At 53.8% G+C, this 22202-nt stretch overlaps 2 protein-coding genes across 7 annotated transcripts in view; both read right to left on the bottom strand.

Annotated features, from left to right (window-relative positions):
* Nucleotides 1-22202, bottom strand: part of LOC100225858 (protocadherin gamma-C5) — a 131324-nt gene that overhangs the window by 68482 nt on the left and 40640 nt on the right. The window lies entirely within an intron of this gene.
* Nucleotides 5763-21706, bottom strand: LOC140685043 (uncharacterized). The gene is made up of 5 exons (XM_072935426.1): nt 19013-21706; nt 18517-18521; nt 12672-12889; nt 10025-12573; nt 5763-8369 (listed from the first exon to the last, which is right to left on the bottom strand). The coding sequence occupies exons 1-5, from the start codon at nt 21458-21460 to the stop codon at nt 5778-5780; spliced, it is 7812 nt and encodes a 2603-aa protein (XP_072791527.1). The 5' UTR covers nt 21461-21706; the 3' UTR covers nt 5763-5777.

Raw genomic sequence — 22202 nt, 5'->3', positions numbered from 1 at the left:
ACCCCTATGCCAAGATACCAGAATCATATTTACTCTTTTTCCAACTCATCAAAGTTGCTTCATCTGCATCTCCATATCTGAGCACCTGACAATGCAAAATGCAAAGCAATACTCAGTCCTTCACAGAGGAAAACAATATTCTCAGTTTCCCAGTGAATCTTTTGTCAACGGTAATTTAATCCACACCTCTGCCATAAGCAGGAACACTTTCTGCTAGACTTCAACATTGGAGGCAAATCCAAAACTTCTCTGGGCAATATCATCCATTTTTACACAACCCATACTGAAAAGCTCTTACCTAATCTAAAACTCCCTTCATTTAGTAGAAAATATTAGGCTGCTGTCCTATGACTGCTGGCCCTCATAACAAGAACCTCACCATATCTTTTCTATGTGTTTATTCATATATATAGAGAAATATTTTCAAAAGTCTACACAGAGATATCATTTCTTTATGATTGAAGACCTCAACTCCTTCAGTCCTTCTCCATTGCAGAGATCTTCCAACACTCAGTCCACATCCATGATCCTTCTAGGGACTCTAACATGTCCATTTGGGATATTGGCCCAAGATCTGCATGCAGTCTACACTCTCACAAAAAGAGTTTAGAGGGAGGGAAGGACCTCCCTTGACCTGCTGGGCAGAGTGCTTGTGATGCAGTGCAGGACACCATTTGAGCAGCAGGTGCCCATTGGCAGCTCACATCCCATCTTATCACCCACCAATGACCCAAAGTGCTTCTCTGCAAAGCTCTTCCCTACCCCTGACCCTCTCTTTAAACTGGGGATGGCCCCACCCCAGCTGCAGAACCTTGCACTTTGTTCCACTTCATGAGGGTTGCAAGGGGCCTCTTCTCCAGCCTATCCCTCATTGGCATCTCTGCCCTCCCTGAATCAACTCCAATTGCTGCCAGCTGCACATGGGCTGAAGCTGCACTCAATGCACTGTCCATGAGGGCACTGAACAGAACTGGGCCCGGTCAGGACCCTTCAGGGACAGCACAAGTCACTGCTTTCCACCGGGACATTGAGCCACTGTCTGTAGCTCTTTGGAGGTGACTCTCCAGCCTGTTCCTCAGCCATTTAACAGCCTCCAGATGATTGCCCAGCACGTTCCTCTGGGTGATGGCCTGGGGGACACTGCACACGTTCTCCCACTGGGCCCTGGTCTGCTCATGGAAGTCTTGGCTGGGCTGGGTGGCTGCTCTGCACTTTGACAACTGCAGCCAACATGCTTCTGCATTTTACAACACAGACAAAGTGTTCCTGGGTGAGCACAGCAGGAGTGCTTATGAAACCCTTCCTCTGTACAGCTGAAAACATCACAGGTGTGTGTGGGAACTGCAGCTGCACTCGGGCAGCTGGGACAGAGGAGACCTTCCACATAAGGTCAGACATGCTGAGGCTGAGCTCGTGACAACAAACTCTGCAAAAGTTAGAAGAAGATGGAAATGTACAGATAAAATACTCTTTTGTAGGCCTCCCTTGCTCTACAGAAGCAACTCAAATCACACAGGACTCCATCAGGCACAGGCTGGTGTTGGCTATGACACGTAACAAGCAAGGAAATGACCGAGTTCTTCTCTAGCCTCACACACAGAGCTCCTCTCTCTGCTTTTCCTTTCACACCGTGCCACTGGAAGGTTTTGCTTGTGCCCATCTCCTCATGAGTCAAGTCTGTCAGGAGATGATAATGCACTTTAGCCACACCCAGAAGGGAGTTACAATTGTCTGCTCAGCACCATTATGATAAGGAACTGAAGGATTCTACAGCACACAAATTATAAACAACCACACTAAAAGATCAGCAGTCACCCAACAAAGAACGGCTCATTAAACTGTTGGCTTCAAGGAAATCTCCTCCCCATCTTTATCATATTCTGTGTTCCACAGAGATGCGACATCTACTAAAGTCATATTTACATCTATTGCTCCCAACAGGAACAGAACATAAAGTCTCTCTCATATCTCATGCCTTCCACTGGAGGCAGAGCAAGGGACTCCCACTGGAACAAGAGCAAGGGACACTAATACACCATATGTGGTTCAGAAAAGATAGCTTCTTGATAATTCAAAATATACCCACATACTGGGTAAATCAAGGAAAAACAAAATGAAACAAAAAACCCACAAAAAAACCCAAAAAACCCAAATAAACCCACAAAACATGAAACAGATAAGGTAAGTAAGCATTAGAAGAGAACAAGTAGTCAGAGATGCTCACAGTCAAGTCTTCTAGACCTACATTGCAGGCCCTAAAATTCAACCCTGAGGGCACCTGGAAGTCACTCAGGTCTCAAACTGCACCTTTGACCCTAAAGACTTATACAGAACAGCAGGATAGGGGGTTCATTTGCAGAATCAGTCCTCAGCTCAGCATTTTTTCTACTGCGTGGCCTGCTCAACTTGGACAGTTATGAAACCATCATATCAAACAGCTTCTCATCAGCCTCTTTCTCAAGGTAAATCTTCTGACAAATTACAACAGATTCTCTTATTCCTTCTGCTTCCTATTCCCCACGCACTGTTCAGTCTTAAGTGGCTGAAGTAAGGATGTGCTGAAATACATCAGTCACTGTTTCATGTTTAAAAGTACTGACCAGAATTGTGAAAATGAGCTGCAACCTTTCTGGAAACAAAGGCCTGAAAGAAAGGGTAAGTACAGCTCCAGGGAATCTCTATATCGAATTGTGGCATAAAGATACAGATGGATAATGGCGGTTTCACACAGGATTCATTGGCAGTTCTAGCCAAGAATTAAGGTTCTACAGGAACAGTTACCATGGAAAGTGTTATTGTTGGAGGACTGTCATTGCCTTTCATGACAGAGAAACCAGGAACAGAACAGCAATGGCACTGCCTTTGGCACCAAGCATGAAATCAAACCATTTCCCAACCAAACCCACACTGAGTCATTGATTTTCCTGACACAGAACTGAGCTCTCACCCTCCTCACGCTGCATTCACAGATTTAGTTTCACCATCAACATATACCAACATTTTGGTTCCATGTTGGCCACAGAGAAATCCAGCACCTTGGGGAAACATCCATTTATGAAGTTGTGTTTCTTGAATGAAATATTCAAGGTCGGGCTGGGTGGGGCTCTGAGCAACCTGCCCTGGTGGAAGATGTCCCTGCCCACAGCAGAGGAGCGTGAACCAGAGGATCTTTAAGGTCCATTGCAACACAAACCATTCTCTGGTTCTGTGTTTCCAGGAATGTCTGAATACATGTACAGCTTCAAGAGATGGATGAGAGATACTCTCCATGCGAGATAATTTTATGTTTTGGAGTTTGCAGGATTGCCAGGCACAATGAGGATCAGGTTTATTTTTTGACCAAAGTGCAAGTAAGCAAACAAACAAACCAAACCAAACCAAACCAAGCATGCTGAAAGCCTTAATCAACCCTGCCAAGAACGGTAAAATGCCAGAAGAGAATCAATCATGGCCTCACACTGCAGACTGGGTCATTTGCAGTCCATACACAACACAGCAAACTGGACTGTAACTAATACACAGGAGGCCTCACACAGGAGCTCACCACATAGGCCCCAGACTGTCAATTCCTTGCACAGTAAGAGAAAGGAAAAGCTTGGAAACAAAACTCTGGGACTCATCTGACTGCTAGGACAAACAGCACTGGACACAATTCATTCATTCATTCTGAACTAGATCCCAGTGAACTCCAGCACCGGCCCTGTCTCTGGACAGACAGACTTCTTCTCTCTGTCCAAACATAACATGGAAACAAATCTTGCAAACAGACATCATCAGAATAGAGGTTGTGTGCACAGCTTCTAAGATCCCAAGCATCAAAACTTTAGTTTTTTGGTTCCTCCCAATTATTTGAACAAGTGGAAAATGTTATATAAGCCATAAATTTCTATCAGCTCTGTCAAAGACCCACACATCCAAGTATCACCTCAAAGGTGACATCACCATTCCTCAGCACATGGACTCCTCTCAAAATGCAAATGAATGTGGAACCCAAACAAGGCCTCTTGATGCAAAGGAATATGGAACCCAAACTAGGCCATATCAGTCCAAACCACACCATTGAAAACCATAAGACTCCTCCTGACTCATTTCAGAACTTCACCAATAGCCCTAAGGATCAACAAAACCCATGTCTTATCCCCACCAGGACTTCCTCACACACCACACCCCCAACATTCCCTCCTAACACTTCACGGCTCCCATGCTTAGCACAAATCTACAGAATTTTGAGAAACTCCCCCAAGAGGAAAGTTGCTCAGACAGTATCTCCTTACTATGGATAATATTTGACTTCCCACCCTAGCCATGGGACAAGAATAAGCATTTATTACAGAGACATTTTTAAGAAATATGTCTATGGAAATCTCTCTACTTTCACCTATAAACATGAAAGAAACATCTTCAGATCATCAAAAAATGGAGACACAAAGTTAACACCTGCTGAACTGAAGAGCCCAAAACTCGCTTCTGGGTTATCTAACTCAGAGTAGATCATTAATGACCTTGTTTGTAGGCACTGAATACACAGCCTGCACTTCCCATATGGCATTTGTCACAAGTACAAAATTAAGCTTAGAAGTAACACAATTATGATGACATGCAAACACTATAGGAAGAAGCTCCCAGGGTTCTCCATGCAGCTGGAATACAGATCCTCTAGACAATTATTTTAGGAAGAAGAACCACACATCCTAGAGATAGGAACTGGACAGGGAATGGAGGAAAACATTCCCTTGAGTCTTTCAGCAGACATTCACGCACGGCTCACAGCACTCACATTTCCAACCCTTCACACCATCCATGGTGTCCTTTCACCCATATACCTTTAAAACATGTAACAGCAGAGTTCCAGCTCCCCAGACCATCCTTCCTCCCACCACCAATTCCACACAGCTATCTGTGCATGTCTGTGCTGTGGAAGCTGCATTTGCCTGCTGGATGAACTCCTGTGAAGAGACTTCATAGGTCTCAAAGGAAAAGCTGAGCTTTCTTTCAAGACATGCTGAGTCCATGAATATCAGCTCACAGGGAATTATGCCCACCTTGTCTGTCCCACTGCACCTTGAATCTCTCCCTTCCCATCCAGGCAATTCTCTTGACATGCTGAATATTTTCTAACCAAGGCTCATCCAGCTCCATCTGATATATCTCTATATTACAAAATTAGAAAAAACCAAAGCAGTTCTGCCATTTCCTCCTCCACATGCAGCCCCCACAGACTTTTCTAAGAATCACAACTTCAAGAGGATCCTTCATCTCCGTAACAAGCAGACACTAATCATCAAGAACCACTTGTGGCCTGGTCCAATCCTTTGCTGAGAACAAATATTAAAGTATGGATGACACAAACACTTCCTGCTGAGCTCCAATATGTATCATGGAGAGCGACAAAGGCTGAAACCAATGTGCAGAGAGGTTCCACACAAAGCCATCAGCATCTTGTTCAAGACACATTCAACCTATTCAAGGACATGTGCTTTTGGGAAGACATGTTAACCTCCTAAAAAATTGTATTTCTTAATGACATGATCCATCCCGTCAGAAGATCTAATGCCAGCAGGAACACACATTCTACAGAGCACAGCTGATACAGGGGAACAACACCGGGAACCCGACCAATACCCAAACCTCTGACTAACCAACATCCTCTCAGCAGCAGCTTTCTCCCTCCTGCCTTCTCCACCCCATGTTCACATGACAACCGCAATGGGATCCTGCATTCAGAACTTAACTGAAGGAAACTTTACCGTGCTTTTGAGCAAAATACATGATGGAAGTCAGAGAACAGGGCGCGGAAAGCGCAGGGGTGCACCAAGAGAAAGGGTCGCGGGGAAAATCTGGAGACAGAAACTCACCGAGGGAGGGGCGGGATGGGCGGGGAGGGCGCCGGCGGGATCCTCGTCGCCGAGCAGCGGCGCGGGCTCGTCAGGCGGCGGCCGGGCCGGGAGGGTGTCGCAGCAGCTGCCGGCCGAGAAGCGCAGCTGGCTCTTGCGCGAGTCGGCCGTGAGCGACACCTCGTGCGAGTAGGACTGGAGAAAGGCGCGCACGCCGTCGATGCCCACGAAGTGCGACACGGGCACGCCGCGCAGGGCGCCGCTGTCCGCCGGCAGCAGCTGCTGGCGGCGCCAGCGGCGCAGGCGCAGCGCCAGCAGCAGCAGCAGGAAGGCCACGAAGAGGCACGACACGGCGGCCACGGCCAGCACGAGCCAGCGCGTCAGGCTGGCGGCCGGCTCGCCCGGCGCCGCCGCCTCGGCGGCCGCGCTGCCCAGCTCGGCCAGCAGCTCGGCCACGCTCTCGGCCAGCACCACGCTCAGCGTGGCCGTGGCCGACAGCGCCGGCCGCCCGTGGTCCTTCACCAGCACCACCAGGCTCTGGCGCGCCGCGTCGCGGGCCAGCGGCGAGCGCGCCGTGCGCACCTCGCCGCTGTGCAGCCCCACGCGGAACAGCCCCGGCTCCGTGGCCTTGGCCAGCTCGTACGACAGCCACGCGTTCTGCCCCGCGTCCGCGTCCACCGCCACCACCTTGGCCACCAGCGCGCCGGCCTCCGACCAGCGCGGCGCCAGCTCCACGCCCGACCACGCAGCGCCCGAGCCCGCCGCTAAAGCCGGCGGCGGGTACAGCACCTGCGGCGCGTTGTCGTTCTCGTCCACGATCTGCAGCCGCACCGACACGTTGCTGCCCAGCGCCGGCGCGCCGCCGTCCTCCGCACGCACCCACAGCTGCAGCTCGCGCAGCTGCTCGTAGTCGAAGGAGCGCAGCGCGTACAGCGCGCCCGTCTCCGCCTGCACCGACACGTACGACGACAGCGCCGTGCCCCGCACCCGCCCCTCCGCCAGCCGGTACCGCACGCGCGCGTTCTGCCCCCAGTCCGCGTCCGTGGCGCGCACCCTCAGCACCAGCGCGCCCGCCGCGTTGTTCTCCGACAGCCGCGCGCTGTAGCGCTCCTCCGCGAACACCGGCGCGTTGTCGTTCACGTCCAGCACCCGCAGCGCCAGCACCGCGCTGCTCTGCAGCGGCGGCGACCCGCCGTCGGCAGCCCGCACCGTCACGTTGTACTCCGACACCTGCTCCCGGTCCAGCTCCCTCGCTGTCACCACACGGTAGTAGTCATCAATGGAATTCTCCAGCCGGAACGGGACACCCTCGTCGAGAGAGCAGAGCACCTTGCCGTTAACCCCCGAATCCCCGTCCCTCACGTGCAGTAGGGCCACGACAGTTCCCGAGGGGGCGTCTTCCGAGATCTCGCTGAGCGCCGACCGCATAGAAATCACTGGCACATTGTCATTGACGTCTGTCACAGTGATCACCACTTTTGTCGTGTTAAAAAGACCTCCCCCATCATGTGCCTGGACTTCTAGTTCATAGGAATTGCCTTCCTCGAAGTCCAGGCTTCTCAGCAGAGTGATCGCTCCCGTGTTGCTGTTTAGCTGGAAAATCTGCGAGGCTTTCTCAGTAATTTTCTGAATCGAATATTTCACGTATGCGTTCGTCTCCTCGTCGGTATCCGTAGCCGTGACAGTGACGAGGACGGAGCCCACGGGCACGTCCTCGGGCACACGCACCGTGTACTCCGCCTGGCTGAACACGGGCGCGTTGTCGTTCGCGTCCAGCACCGTCACGCGGATCCGAGCCGTGCCCGTCCGTGCCGGATCGCCGCCGTCCATCGCCCTCAGCACCAGCTCGTGAAACGCCGCCTCCTCCCGGTCCAGTGCCTTCGCCAGCACCAGCTCGGGACGCTGATCGCCGCCGGGGCCCGTCTGCACGGCCAGCGAGAAGTGCTCGTCACCGCTCAGCTCGTAGCTCTGCAGGGAATTCCGTCTCGAATCCGGGTCGTGAGCCTCGGCCAGGGGAAACCGCGATCCCGGGGATGTTGTCTCGCTCATTCTCAGCTCGGTTTCTGCGTCTCTGAAGCTGGGCGCGTTGTCGTTAATGTCCGTGATTTCAACTTCTATTCGGTAAACCTGCATCTGTCCCTCCACTATCAGCTCACAGCGCAGCACGCATTGCTGCACACGCTCGCACAGCTGCTCTCTGTCGATCCTCTCTGCCGTCACTAAATGTCCCGTCTTCCCGTGCAGAGAGAAATATTGAGTCCTACCTTCCGAGATAATGCGGACTCCGCGACCTCGGAGCTCCTGCAGCTGCAGCCCCAGGTCCTTGGCCACGTCGCCCACGAACGAGCCCTTGGGCATCTCCTCGGGCACGGAGTAGCGCGGCTGCCCCCACGCCGCCTCCCACGCTGCCAGCAGCACGGCCCAGAGCAGAGCTCGCTGCCGCCGGCCCCGGCGCCTCCCCGCCCCGCACATCGCCACCGAAGAGGCACCCCTCTTGCCGCCTGCTGCTCCGGTATCCGCGCCTGCTGAGGTTTCCTACAGGACTCTCCGCTCACCGGCCCCTGTCCTAGCCTCCTCCGTTTCTCGTCTGCACGTATCCGCACTGTGAGAACGATCGCAAATTGCCGAGCTGCCGACCCAGCAATCCGGCGAGCGAGTGACAGAGCCGATCCGCAGCGGGCGGGGCTGCGGCGCTCCGAGCTCCCGCTCGCTCCTCTCGGTCAACAGCGGCGCCCGCAGCCGCCTCCCGGCACTGCACGCACCGAGCGCTGCCGAGCGCTGCCCGCTCTGCCCACGGGCAGATCGCGGGGAAGGGACAGTGGCCTCGGAGTCGTGGGGTCCCCTCCTGCCTCGACTTTTCTACAGCCGATCTCTTATTCGTTCACCCAGGTCATTTCTAGACACATTTAATACATCTTGCTGGCATTGTTTATTTCTGCCACACCGAAAAACCTTTAATAAATGTGATCAAATGTATTCTGTGAATATGGCATTAACAGTACTGCTAATATTTCTTCCTTAGACCCCGAAGCTCAATATCCTTCCTGCAACTGCACAGCTTTTTAGACAATTCCGTCTTCAAGGACTTTCTCCTCGCCCATTTGGCAGGTTAAAACAGTGCCATGTATAATCAGAAATAATTATGAACAGTCAAAATATTCTCTCCCCGCATTCAACAGTATTAGGACTACACTAAGAATTTGGACCGAGCAGCACATTCCTGGCTGCTCAAGCACCCTGACTTCACTCCATTCTCCAGACCACTTTGGAAGTGATCCGCACACCTTTACACACTACAGGCTGCAGTTATGCCTGGTTCTCCTTTGGAGAGTACCTCAGAAAAAGGGAGCAATGAGCTATAAATAATAGAATCATCAGTGTCAGAAAATACCTCCTATGTGATCAAAGTCCATGCTTTCTGGCCAGGGGGAAAATTTCAGAGCAGTAAAAAAAACCCAAAACTTAACGAAATACTAAAACATGCCTAAAATAAAAGTCTTCAGGTTGTATGATAAGGAATGGACAAATAAAAACAAAAAATATTTTGAAATACATTGAACAAGGTCTTGGAGTTGCTTTGTGTGGTTTTAGGGGGATTTTTTTTGTACTTTGTTTTCTTTGTTTAAGCATTTTGGATCATTTTGTTTGTTTCTTTTATTTTTTCAAATCCTCAATTACCCTGTCCGACTGGGGTAACTGTCTCTGTGGCATTATTTTCTCAGAAGATATTAGATCACATGACAGATGCATAAATTCCGTTCCTGGAGCTACATAAATATTTCCTTTGGTATTACAATATGAGAACTCCATTTAGCATCTGCTTTTTTTCCCTAGTTACCTATCAGACTCAGGTATATTGCGCAGAGCAACAACAACCAAAAAAAGTAACGATGTTTCTTAAACTCTAAACCATTGACGACAACAGCAGAAAGCTAAGAAGAATTTGTCACAGAAACTTAGTACAAGTTACAGTTGAAGAGAAGTAAGAGTTTCACCACATCTTAAGAAGAAGGAAGTTCCATATCTCTTGGGCTACCGCCAAAATAGACACGGGACATAAGCATTTCACGCTTAATGGAAATACGAAAAGGCAATAACCGCCGCAACAAAGACCTAAACTAAAGAGCGTCCTGCTACCACCACGTCCATGTAAAATGGCTCACAGAAAAAGAACGTGCGAAATTACAAACCTGAGGTGCATCGGGATTAGCAGGCGGCTCTTCGGTCAGGGCGCTGCTGCTGGGATTCGGCTTCTCGCAGGAATCCCCGCCCAGAAGCTCCTCCGCCGACAGGACGGGCACCGGCGGCGGCGGCGGCCAAGCGGCCTCGGGCACGGCGCGGGCCGGCGCCGCCACGCACAGGTTGTAGGAGTAGGGCAAGGTGCCCTCGCAGAAGTCGGCCGGGAAGGCGGCGCCGGCCACCGAGAAGCGCTGCGCGCCCAGGCAGCGCAGCACGGCGGGCGGCCCGGCCCGGCGCAGCCGCGCCAGCACGGCCAGCGCCACGCTCAGCACCAAGAGCGCCGAGAGCAGCGCCAGCGCCAGCACCAGGTAGAACTGCAGCTCGGCCGCCGCCGCCGCCTCCTCGGCGCCCGCCGCCCGCTCGCTCAGCTCCGGCAGCGCCTCCTGCAAGCTCTCGGCCAGCACCACGTGCAGCGTGGCCGTGGCCGACAGCGCCGGCTGCCCGTGGTCCTTCACCACGGCCACCACTCGCTGCTTGGCCGCGTCCCGCTCGGACACGGCCCGCGCCGTGCGCACCTCGCCGCTGTGCAGCCCCACGCGGAACAGCGCCGGCTCCGACGCCTGCACCAGCTCGTACGACAGCCACGCGTTGCGCCCCGCGTCCGCGTCCACCGCCACCACCTTGGCCACCAGGTAGCCGGCCTCGGCCGAACGCGGCACCACCTCGAAAGGAGGCGGCGCCCCTGCCGCAGCCTCTCCCTGCACCGCCGCCGCCGCCGCCGCCGCCGGCCACAGCACCCGGGGCGCGTTGTCGTTGCGGTCCAGCACGAAGACGCGCACCGTGGCCGTGGAGCTGCGCGCCGGCGAGCCGCCGTCCTGCGCCCGCACCGCCAGCGTGAACTCGCGGCACTGCTCGTAGTCCAAGGAGCGCTGCGCGTACAGCGCGCCGCTCCGCGCCTCCACCGACACGAGCGGCGCCGCGCCCGCCGCGCCCGCGCTGCCGCCCGCCAGCCAGTAGCTCACGCGCCCGTTGGCGCCCGCGTCCGCGTCCCGCGCCTGCACGCGCAGCACCAGCGCGCCCGCCGCGTTGTTCTCCGCCACGTACGCGCTGTACGCCGCCTCCTCGAACACCGGCGCGTTGTCGTTCACGTCCGACACCTCCAGCACCAGCTCCCTGCTGCTCCACAGCGCCGGCCTGCCCCGGTCCCGGGCCACCACCGTCACGCGGTGCTCGGACGCCTGCTCTCGGTCCAGCGCGCCCGCCGTCACCACCTTGTACGAGCCGCCCGACGACGCCACGATCGACAGCGGCGCCTCTCCCGACAGCTCGCACGACACCTGACCGTTCTCGCCCGAGTCCGGGTCGTTCACGTTCAGCAGGGCCACCACGGTGCCCACCGCTACGTCCTCAGGCACTGGGCTCGACAGTGAAAGAATCGTGATTTCGGGCGTGTTGTCGTTCTCGTCCGTGATGTCGATTTGCACTTCACAGTGATCGGTGAGCCCCCCACCGTCTGTCGCCTCCAAGCCAAAAACGTATTTTTTTTCCTCCTCGAAATCGAGTGGACCCACTGTTCTGATCTCTCCACTCTCGCTCTCAATAGCGAATAATGAGAGCACTTTGTCTGGGACGTTGCTGAAGGAGTAGGAAACTCGCCCATTTGAGCCCAAGTCCGCATCCGTGGCCCGCACCCGCAGCACTGAAGACCCCACCGGCAAATTCTCTGCCACGCGCGCCTCGTATACGCTTTTGCTGAACACAGGGGGGTTGTCATTTGCGTCTGTCACGTTGATGCGAACCAGGACAGTCCCGGATCTCGCCGGTTCCCCGCCGTCCACTGCTGTCAGCAGCAGCTCAAAGGAACTCTGCTTCTCCCTGTCCAAAGCTCTCTCCAGTACTAATTCCGGCTGCTTCTTTCCACCCGGCTTTTCTTTCACTGACAGTGAGAAGGACGGGTCGCTCGTGAGTTGGTAAGTCAGCAGCGAGTTGCTTCCTAAGTCCGCATCTCGTGCCATTTCCAAAGGAAAACGAGCACCGGGAAGCGTCCATTCACCGATCTCGAGCTCCAGAGCAGCGTTGCTAAAAACTGGGGAGTTGTCATTCACGTCTTGAATGTCCACCTCGACGTGGAAAATGTTCAGCGGGTTCTTGACCACCACCTCAAAGCTGACGGAGCAGGTCGCTGATTCCCCGCACATCTCCTCTCGGTCCAGCCTCTCGTTCACGTACAGATTCCCGTTCTCCTCACTCACCGTGAAGTATTGCAGCTGCTTCTTGCCGGCAGACGTCACCTGCAGCTTGCGCGCCGGCAGCTCGTCCGCGCTGAGCCCCAGGTCCCGCGCCAGCGGCCCCACGAGCGAGCCTCTGCCCAGCTCCTCGGGGATGGCGTAGCGGAGCCGCTCGGCCGCCGCCCGGCAGCACACGCACAGCAGCACCGCGGCCAGCAGCGCTCGCCCGCCGCCCGGCCCGCGCCTCTGCCGCCGCCTCACCGCCATTCTCTGCCGCCGGCGCTCGCCGCGCTCCTGCCTCCTGCCGCTGCCCCGCTTCCCTTCCAGCCGCTCTCGCCACGCAGCGCAGGGGCCGCCGCAGCGCAGCCAGCCCGCTCGGGCCGCCTCTCCCCGCCGCCGCCGCCGCCGCTGCTGCTGCCGGTGGCGGTGCCGCTGCCGCTGCGGCCGGCGCCGGGCGAGCGAGCAGCCTGCGGGGGCAGGACGCTGCGGCGGCGGCGGCGGCGGCTCCAGCGCCGCTCGGCGGCGGCCAACAGCGGCACCCGGAGGCGCCGCCGCGCCACTGCAGCCGCCGCATGGCCGCGCTCAAGGGGGCCCGGCCCGGCCCGGGCGGGGCTCGGCGGCTGCACCGGCCCCGCGCTCCCGCTGCCACTGCGAACAGACAGCGCTGAAACTCTTCCTTAATTCGACACCCAGGCCTTTCTATCTGAGATGTGCTGTCGGGTGATTTTAGAGCATTCTTTTGAGTCACATTCAACAGTCAGAAGCAAATATTCATGGCAGGGCAGTAAAGAATAGAATTCAGCTGCACTTCACGGCTCATTTACACGAGCAATAAACGGCAATATAGAGGACTTAAGGAGATTTTTCTACATTTCCACGAATTTTCCTTTCATTATTTGGGATAATTTGATGTGAGATATATATCAGCCTAAAGCGATGTAAGAAACCCCTATGCCAAGATACCAGAATCATATTTACTCTTTTCTTTCCGACTCATCAAAGTTGCTTCATCTACATGTCCATATCTGAGCACCTGACAATGCAAAATGCAAAGCAATACTCAGTCCTTCACAGAGGAAAACAATATTCTCAGTTTCCCAGTGAATCTTTTGTCAGCGGTAATTTAATCCACACCTCTGCCATAAGCAGGAACACTTTCTGCTAGACTTCAACATTGGAGGCAAATCCAAAACTTCTCTGGGCAATATCTTCCATTTTTGCACAACCCATACTGAAAAGCTCTAACCTAATCTAAACCTCCCTTCGTTTAGTGGAAAATATTAGGCTGCTGTCCTATGACTGCTGGCCCTCATAACAAGAACCTCACCATACCTTTTCTATGTGTTTTTCCATATATATAGATAAATATTTTCAAAAGTCTACACAGAGATATCATTTCTTTATGATTGAAGACCTCAACTCCTTCAGTCCTTCTCCATCGCAGAGATGTTCCAACACTCAGTCCACATCCATGATCCTTCTAGGGACTCTAACATGTCCATTTGGGATATTGGCCCAAGATCTGCATGCAGTCTATGCTCTCACAAAAAGAGTTTAGAGGGAGGGAAGGACCTCCCTTGACCTGCTGGGCAGAGTGCTTGTGATGCAGTGCAGGACACCATTTGAGCAGCAGGTGCCCATTGGCAGCTCACATCCCATCTTATCACCCACCAATGACCCAAAGTGCTTCTCTGCAAAGCTCTTCCCTATCCCTGACCCTCTCTTTAAACTGGGGATTGTCTCACTCCGGCTGCAGGACCTTGCACTTTGTTCCACTTCATGAGGGTTGCAAGGGGCCTCTTCTCCAGCCTATCCCTCATTGGCATCTCTGCCCTCCCTGAATCAACTCCAATTGCTGCCAGCTGCACATGGGCTGAAGCTGCACTCAATGCACTGTCCATGAGGGCACTGAACAGAACTGGGCCCGGTCAGGACCCTTCAGGAACAGCACAAGTCACTGCTTTCCACCGGGACATTGAGCCACTCTCTGTAGCTCTTTGGAGGTGACTCTCCAGCCTGTTCCTCAGCTACTTAACAGCCTCCAGATGATTGCTCAGCACGTTCCTCTGGGTGATGGCCTGGGGGACACTGCACACGTTCTCCCACTGGGCCCTGGTCTGCTCAGGGAAGTCTTGGCTGGGCTGGGTGGCTGCTCTGCACTTTGACAGCTGCAGCCAACATGCTTCTGCATTTTACAACACAGACAAATGTTCCTGGGTGAGCACAGCAGGAGTGCTTATGAAACCCTTCCTCTGTACAGCTGGAAACATCACAGGTGTGTGTGGGAACTGCAGCTGCACTCGGGCAGCTGGGACAGAGGAGACCTTCCACATAAGGTCAGACATGCTGAGGCTGAGCTCATGAAAAAAAACTCTGCAGGAGTTAGAAGAATATGGAAATGTACAGATAAAATACTATTTTGTAGGCCTCCCTTGCTCCACAGAAGGAACTCAAATCACACAGGACTCCATCAGGCACAGGTCGGTGTTCGCTATGACACGTAACAAGCAAGGGAATGACCGAGTTCTTCTCTAGCCTCACACACAGAGCTCCCCTCTCTGTTTTTCCTTCCACGCCATGCCACTGGAAGGTTTTGCTTGTGCCCATCTCCTCATGAGTCAAATCTGTCAGGAGATGATAATGCACTTCAGCCACACCCAGAAGGGAGGTACAATTGTCTGCTCACCACCATTATGATAAGGAACTGAAGGATTCTACAGCACACAAATTATAAACAACCACACTAAAAGATCAGCAGTCACCCAACAAAGAACGGCTCATTAAACCTCAAGGGAATCTCCTCCCCATCTTTATCACATTCTGTGTTCCACAGAGATGCAACATCTACTAAAGTCATATTTGCATCTATTTCTCTCAGCAGGAACAGAACACAAAGTCTCTCTCATATCTCATGCCTTCCACTGGAGGCAGAGCAAGGGACTCCCACTGGAACAAGAGCAAGGGACATTAATACACCATATGTGGTTCAGAAAAGATACCTTCTTGATAATTCAAAATATACCCCCATACTGGGTAAATCAAGGAAAACCATACATGAAACAAAAAACCCACAAAAAACCCCAAAAAACCTAAATAAACCCACAAAACATGAAACAGATAAGGTAAGTAAGCATTAGAAGATAACAAGTAGTCAGAGACGCTCGCAGTGAAGTCTTCTAGGCCTTCATTGCAGGCCTTAAAATTCATCCCTGAGGGCACCTGGAAGTCACTCAGGTCTCAAACTGCAACTTTGACCCTAAAGACATACACAGAACAGCAGAATAGGGGGGTTCATTTGAAGAATCAGTCCTCAGCTCAGCATCTTTTTCTACTGCGTACCCTGCTCAGCTTGGACAGTTATGAAACCATCATTTCAAACAGCTTCTCATCAGCCTCTTTCTCAAGGTAAATCTTCTGACAAATTACAACAGATTCTCTTATTCCTTCTGCTTCCTATTCCCCACACACCGTTCAGTCTTAAGTGGCTGAAGTAAGGATGTGCTGAAATACATCAATCACTGTTTCATGTTTAAAAGTACTGACCAGAATTGTGAAAATGAGCTGCAACCTTCCTGGAAACAAAGGCCTGAAAGAAAGGGTAAGTACAACTCCAGGGGATCTCTATATCAAATTGTGGCATAAAGATACAGATGGATAATGGAGGTTTCACACAGGATTCATTGGCAGTTCTAGCCAAGAATTAAGGTTCTACAGGAACAGTTACCATGGAAAGTGTTATTGTTGGAGGACTGTCATTGCCTTTCATGACAGAGAAACCAGGAGCAGAACAGCAATGGCACTGCCTTTGGCACCAAGCATGAAATCAAACCATTTCCCAACCAAACCCACAGTGAGTAATTGATTTCCTGGCACAGAACTGAGCTCTCACTCTCCTCATTCACAGATTTAGTTTCACCATCAACATATACCAGCATTTTGGTTCCATGTTGGCCACAGAGAAATCCAGCACCTTGGGGAAACATCCATTTATGAAGTTGTTTTTCTTGAATGAAATATTCAAGGTCAGGCTTAGCAACCTGCCCTGGTGGAAGATGTCCCTGCCCACGGCAGAGGAACGTGAACCAGAGGATCTTTAAGGTCCTTTGCAACACAAACCATCCTCTGGTTCTGTGTTTCCAGGAATGTCTGAATACATGTACAGCTTCAAGAGATGGATGAGAGATACTCTCCATGTGGGATAATTTTGTTTTTGAGTTTGCAGGATTGCCAGGCACAATGAGGATCAACTTTACTCCTAGAAAAAAATATGAACAAATAAACAAACAACCCAGACCAAACCAAAGCAAGCATGCTGAAAGCCTTAATCAACCTAGCCAAGAATGGTAAAATGCCAGAAGAGAATCCATCATGGCCTCACACTGCAGATTGGGTCATTTGCAGTCCATACACAACACAGCAAACCGGACTGTAACTAATACACAGGAGGCCTCACACAGGAGCTCACCACATAGGCCCCACACTGTCAATTCCTTGCACAGTAAGAGAAAGGAAAAGCTTGGAAACACAACTCTGGGCCTCATCTGACTGCTAGGACAAACAGAACTGGACACAATCCATTCATTCATTTTGAACTAGATCCCAGTGAACTCCAGCACCGGCCCTGTCCCTGGACAGACAGACTTCTTCTCTCTGTCCAAACATAACATGTAAACAAACCTTGCAAACAGACATCATTAGAATAGAGGTTGTGTGCACAGCCTCTAACATCCCAAGCATCAAAACTTTAGTTATTTGGTTCCTCCCAATTATTTGAACAAGTGGAAAATGTTATATAAACCATAAATTTTTATCAGCTCTGTCAAAGACCCACACATCCAAGTATCACCTCAAAGGTGACATCACCATTCATCAGCACACGGACTCCTCACAAGACGCAAAGGAATATGGAACCCAAACAAGGCCTCTTGATGCAAAGTAATATGGAACCCAAACTAGGCCATTTCAGTCCAAACCACACCATTGAACATCATAAGACTCCTCCTGGCTCATTTAAGAACACCAGCAATAGCCCTGAGGATCAACAAACCCCATGCCATGTCTCCACCAGGACCTCCACATATACCACACCCCCAACACTCCATCCTAACCCTTCACAGCTCCCATGGTTAGCACAGATCTGCAGAATTTAGAGAGACTCCCCCAAGAGGAAAGTTGCTCAGATAGTATCTCCTTACTATGGATAATATTTGACTTCTCACCCTAGTCATGGGACAAGAAAAAGCATTTTTACAGAGACATTTTCAAGAAACTTGTCTATGGAAATCTCTCTCCTTTCACCTATAAACATGAAAGAAACATCTTCAGATCATCAGAAGGAGACACAAAGTTAACACCTGCAGAATTGAAGAGCTCAAAACTCGCTTCTGGGTTATATAACTTCGTGTAGATTATTAATGATGTATTTTATACGCACTAAATACACAGCCTGCACTTCCCATATGGCATCTGTCACAAGTACAAAATTAAGCTTAGAACTAACACAATTATGATGACATGCAAACAATATAGGAAGAAGCTCCCAGGGTTCTCCATGCAGCTGGAATACAGATCTTCTAGACAATTATTTTAGGAAGAAGAAACACACATCCTAGAGATAGGAACTGGACAGGGAATGGAGGAAAACATTCCCTTGAGTCTTTCAGCAGACATTCACGCACGGCTCACAGCACTCACATTTCCAACCCTTCACACCATCCGTGGTGTCCTTTCACCCATATGCCTTTAAAACGTGACAGCAGAGGCCCAGCTCCCCAGACCAGCCTTCTTCCCACCACCAATTCCACACAGCTACCTGTACATCTCTGTGCTGTGGAAGGTGCATTTGCCTGCTGGCCGAAGTCCTGTGACGAGATTTCATAGGTCTCAAAGGAAAAGCTGAGCCGTCTTCCAAGGCACACTGAGCCAGTGAGTCTCAGCTCATGGGCGATTATGCCCACCTTGTCTGTCCCACTGCACCTTGAATCTCTCCCTTCCCATCCAGGCAATTCTCTTGCCATGTTAAATATATTCTACCAAAGCCTCACCCAGCTCTATCTCATTTGGCTCTATCTTGAAAAATAAGAAATAAACAAAGCAGTTCTGCCATTTCCCCCACCACATGCAGCCCCCACAGGTTTTTCAAAGAATCACAACCTCAAGGGCATCCTTCATCTCCGTAACAAGCAGACACACAACAAGGACCATTTGTGGCCCGGTCCGATCCTTTGCTGAGAACAAAGATTAACGGGTGGATGACACAAACACTTTGTGCTGACCTCCACTATGCATTATGGAGAGTGATAAAAACTGAGAACAATGTGCAGAGAGGTTCTACACAAAGCCATCAGCATCTTGTTCAAGACACATTCAACCTATTCAAGGACATGTGCTTTTGGGAAGACATGTTAATCTCCTTAAAAATTGTATTTCTAAATGACATGATCCATCCCTTCAGAAGATCTAATGCTAACAGGAACACAGATTCTAAAGAGCACAGCTGACACAGGGGAACAACACCTGAAAGCTGATCAATACCCAAACCTCTGACTAACCAACATCCTCCCAGCAGCAGCCTTCTCCCTCCTGCCTTCTCCACCCCATGTTCACATGACAACAGCAATCAATGGGATCCTGCATTCAGAACTTAACTGAAGGAAACTTTACCGTGCTTTTGAGCAAAATACATGATGGAAGCCAGACAACAAGGCGCGGAAAGGGCAGGGGAGCACCAAGAGAAAGAGTCGCGGGGAAAATCTGGAGACAGAAACTCACCGAGGGAGGGGCGGGATGGGCGGGGAGGGCGCCGGCAGGATCCTCGACGCCGAGCAGCGGCGCGGGCTCGTCGGGCGGCGGCCGGGCCGGGAGGGTGTCGCAGCAGCTGCCGGCCGAGAAGCGCAGCTGGCTCTTGCGCGAGTCGGCCGTGAGCGACACCTCGTGCGAGTAGGACTGGAGGAAGGCGCGCACGCCGTCGATGCCCACGAAGTGCGACACGGGCACGCCGCGCAGGGCGCCGCTGTCCGCCGGCAGCAGCTGCTGGCGGCGCCAGCGGCGCAGGCGCAGCGCCAGCAGCAGCAGCAGGAAGGCCACGAAGAGGCACGACACGGCGGCCACGGCCAGCACGAGCCAGCGCGTCAGGCTGGCGGCCGGCTCGCCCGGCGCCGCCGCCTCGGCGGCCGCGCTGCCCAGCTCGGCCAGCAGCTCGGCCACGCTCTCGGCCAGCACCACGCTCAGCGTGGCCGTGGCCGACAGCGCCGGCCGCCCGTGGTCCTTCACCAGCACCACCAGGCTCTGGCGCGCCGCGTCGCGGGCCAGCGGCGAGCGCGCCGTGCGCACCTCGCCGCTGTGCAGCCCCACGCGGAACAGCCCCGGCTCCGTGGCCTTGGCCAGCTCGTACGACAGCCACGCGTTCTGCCCCGCGTCCGCGTCCACCGCCACCACCTTGGCCACCAGCGCGCCGGCCTCCGACCAGCGCGGCGCCAGCTCCACGCCCGACCACGCAGCGCCCGAGCCCGCCGCTAAAGCCGGCGGCGGGTACAGCACCTGCGGCGCGTTGTCGTTCTCGTCCACGATCTGCAGCCGCACCGACACGTTGCTGCCCAGCGCCGGCGCGCCGCCGTCCTCCGCACGCACCCACAGCTGCAGCTCGCGCAGCTGCTCGTAGTCGAAGGAGCGCAGCGCGTACAGCGCGCCCGTCTCCGCCTGCACCGACACGTACGACGACAGCGCCGCGCCCCGCACCCGCCCCTCCGCCAGCCGGTACCGCACGCGCGCGTTCTGCCCCCAGTCCGCGTCCGTGGCGCGCACCCTCAGCACCAGCGCGCCCGCCGCGTTGTTCTCCGACAGCCGCGCGCTGTAGCGCTCCTCCGCGAACACCGGCGCGTTGTCGTTCACGTCCAGCACCCGCAGCGCCAGCACCGCGCTGCTCTGCAGCGGCGGCGACCCGCCGTCGGCAGCCCGCACCGTCACGTTGTACTCCGACACCTGCTCCCGGTCCAGCTCTCTCGCTGTCACCACACGGTAATAATTGGCCTGCGAGCTTTGCAGCCGGAATGGGATGTCCATGTCGAGGGAGCACCGCACGTCACCGTTCGCCCCCGAGTCCCGGTCCTGCACGTACAAAAGGGCCACGACAGTTCCCGAGGGGGCGTCTTCCGAGATCTCGCTTAGTGCCGACCTCACTGAAATCTCGGGTACGTTGTCGTTGACGTCTGTCACAGTGATTACGATTTTTGCCGTATCAGAAAGAGCCCCACCATCATATGCCTGCACCTCCAGTTCATAGGCATCGCCTTCCTCGAAGTCCAAGCTTCGCTCCAGAATGATTGCTCCCGTGTCAGAGTGAAGGTGGAATATTTGCGATGAAATAGTTTTTTTTTTTAAAGAGTATATAACTTGCCCGTTAAGCCCCTCATCCGCATCCGTAGCCGTGACGGTGACGAGGACGGAGCCCACGGGCACGTCCTCGGGCACACGCACCGTGTACTCCGCCTGGCTGAACACGGGCGCGTTGTCGTTCACGTCCACCACGGCTACACGGATCCGAGCCGTGCCCGTCCGTGCCGGATCGCCGCCGTCCATCGCCCTCAGCACCAGCTCGTGAAACGCCGCCTCCTCCCGGTCCAGCGCCTTCGCCAGCACCAGCTCGGGACGCTGATCGCCGCCGGGGCCCGCCTGCACGGCCAGCGAGAAGTGCTCGTCGCCGCTCAGCTCGTAGCTCTGCAGGGAATTCCGGCCCGAATCCGGGTCGTGAGCCTCGGCCAAGGAAAAACGAGACCCCGGAGCTGTTGTCTCGCTCATTCTCAGCTCTGTTTCTGCCTCTTGAAAGCTGGGTGCGTTGTCATTTACATCCGCAATCTCCACTTCTATTTCATAGAATTTCATTTCCCCCTCCACTATCAGCTCACAGCGCAGCACGCATTGCTGCACACGCTGGCACAGCTGCTCTCTGTCGATCTTCTCCGCCGTCACTAAATGTCCTGTCTTCCCGTGCAGAGCTAAATACTGCGTCCTACCTTGGGAAACCACTCGGACGCCACGATCTCTGATCTCCGGCAGCTGCAGCCCCAGGTCCTTGGCCACGTCGCCCACGAACGAGCCCTTGGGCATCTCCTCGGGCACGGAGTAGCGCAGCTGCCCCCACGCCGCCTCCCACGCTGCCAGCAGCACGGCCCAGAGCAGAGCTCGCTGCCGCCGGCCCCAGCGCCTCCCCGCCGAGCACATCTCCCCTGGAGCACCACAAAACCCCGAGCAGCGCCCCACCGCCGACCGCCGATCTGCCTCACTGTCCTTCCCCAGCTCGCCGCTCCCGGCCGCTCCGCCGCCGCAGTCCCTCCGCTCGCTGCAGAACGTTTCCGTACCGCGGGGATGATCACAGACCGTCCTCTCTCCGGGCCACGAATCCGGCGAGCGAGTGATCGAGCGGATCCGCAGCGGGCGGGGCTGCGGCGCTCCGAGCTCCCGCTCGCTCCTCTCGGTCAACAGCGGCGCCCGCAGCCTCCTCCCGGCACTGCACGCACCGAGCGCTGCCGAGCGCTGCCCGCTCTGCCCACGGGCAGCTCGCGGGGACGGGATATTTGCCACGGAGACAATTTTCCCGTGCAGCGGTGACCCCCTGGACCGCCTTTTCTCCAGCCGATCTCTGCTTTGGTCCTTCAGGGGATCACCATCGGGAGGAATGTCGAGGCATTCCGTGGGCGTGCTGCTTCAGTCGCAGGGGGTACTCATAAGTTACTAATGGCAATATATGTAAATTAAAGCATATTTTTTCCCATTTCAAGCTCTAGATTACCATTAGTCTTACCCTGTTTGTTGAAAAACTTCTTCAGCAACGGGGTGTGAGATTGAAAACGTTTGATACACGCCCACACACACCGATAACCTGAGCTATCAGGCTCATTAACATAAGCGGGACGAGAACAACTACATGCTTCTTGAAGTCAGTGACCTAATTGTCATATGATTA

The sequence above is a fragment of the Taeniopygia guttata genome, chromosome 13 (genome assembly GCF_048771995.1).
Source record: "Taeniopygia guttata chromosome 13, bTaeGut7.mat, whole genome shotgun sequence".
NCBI lineage: Eukaryota > Metazoa > Chordata > Aves > Passeriformes > Estrildidae > Taeniopygia > Taeniopygia guttata.
Note: the sequence above shows the minus strand (reverse complement) of the source record. Positions and strands in the feature narration are given on the sequence as shown.

Bases quoted from the DNA above. Each gene is read 5' to 3' on its own strand.
- LOC140685043 (XM_072935426.1), bottom strand. From the start codon at position 21,460: ATGTGCTCGGCGGGGAGGCGCTGGGGCCGGCGGCAGCGAGCTCTGCTC. The intron at 12,574-12,671 runs GCACCGCCACCG...CTGCGTGGCGAG, and splicing joins CGCCGGCCGCAGCGGCAGCG to AGCGGCTGGAAGGGAAGCGG. The intron at 8,370-10,024 runs GTTTGTAATTTC...AGAGTCCTGTAG, and splicing joins CTAATCCCGATGCACCTCAG to GAAACCTCAGCAGGCGCGGA.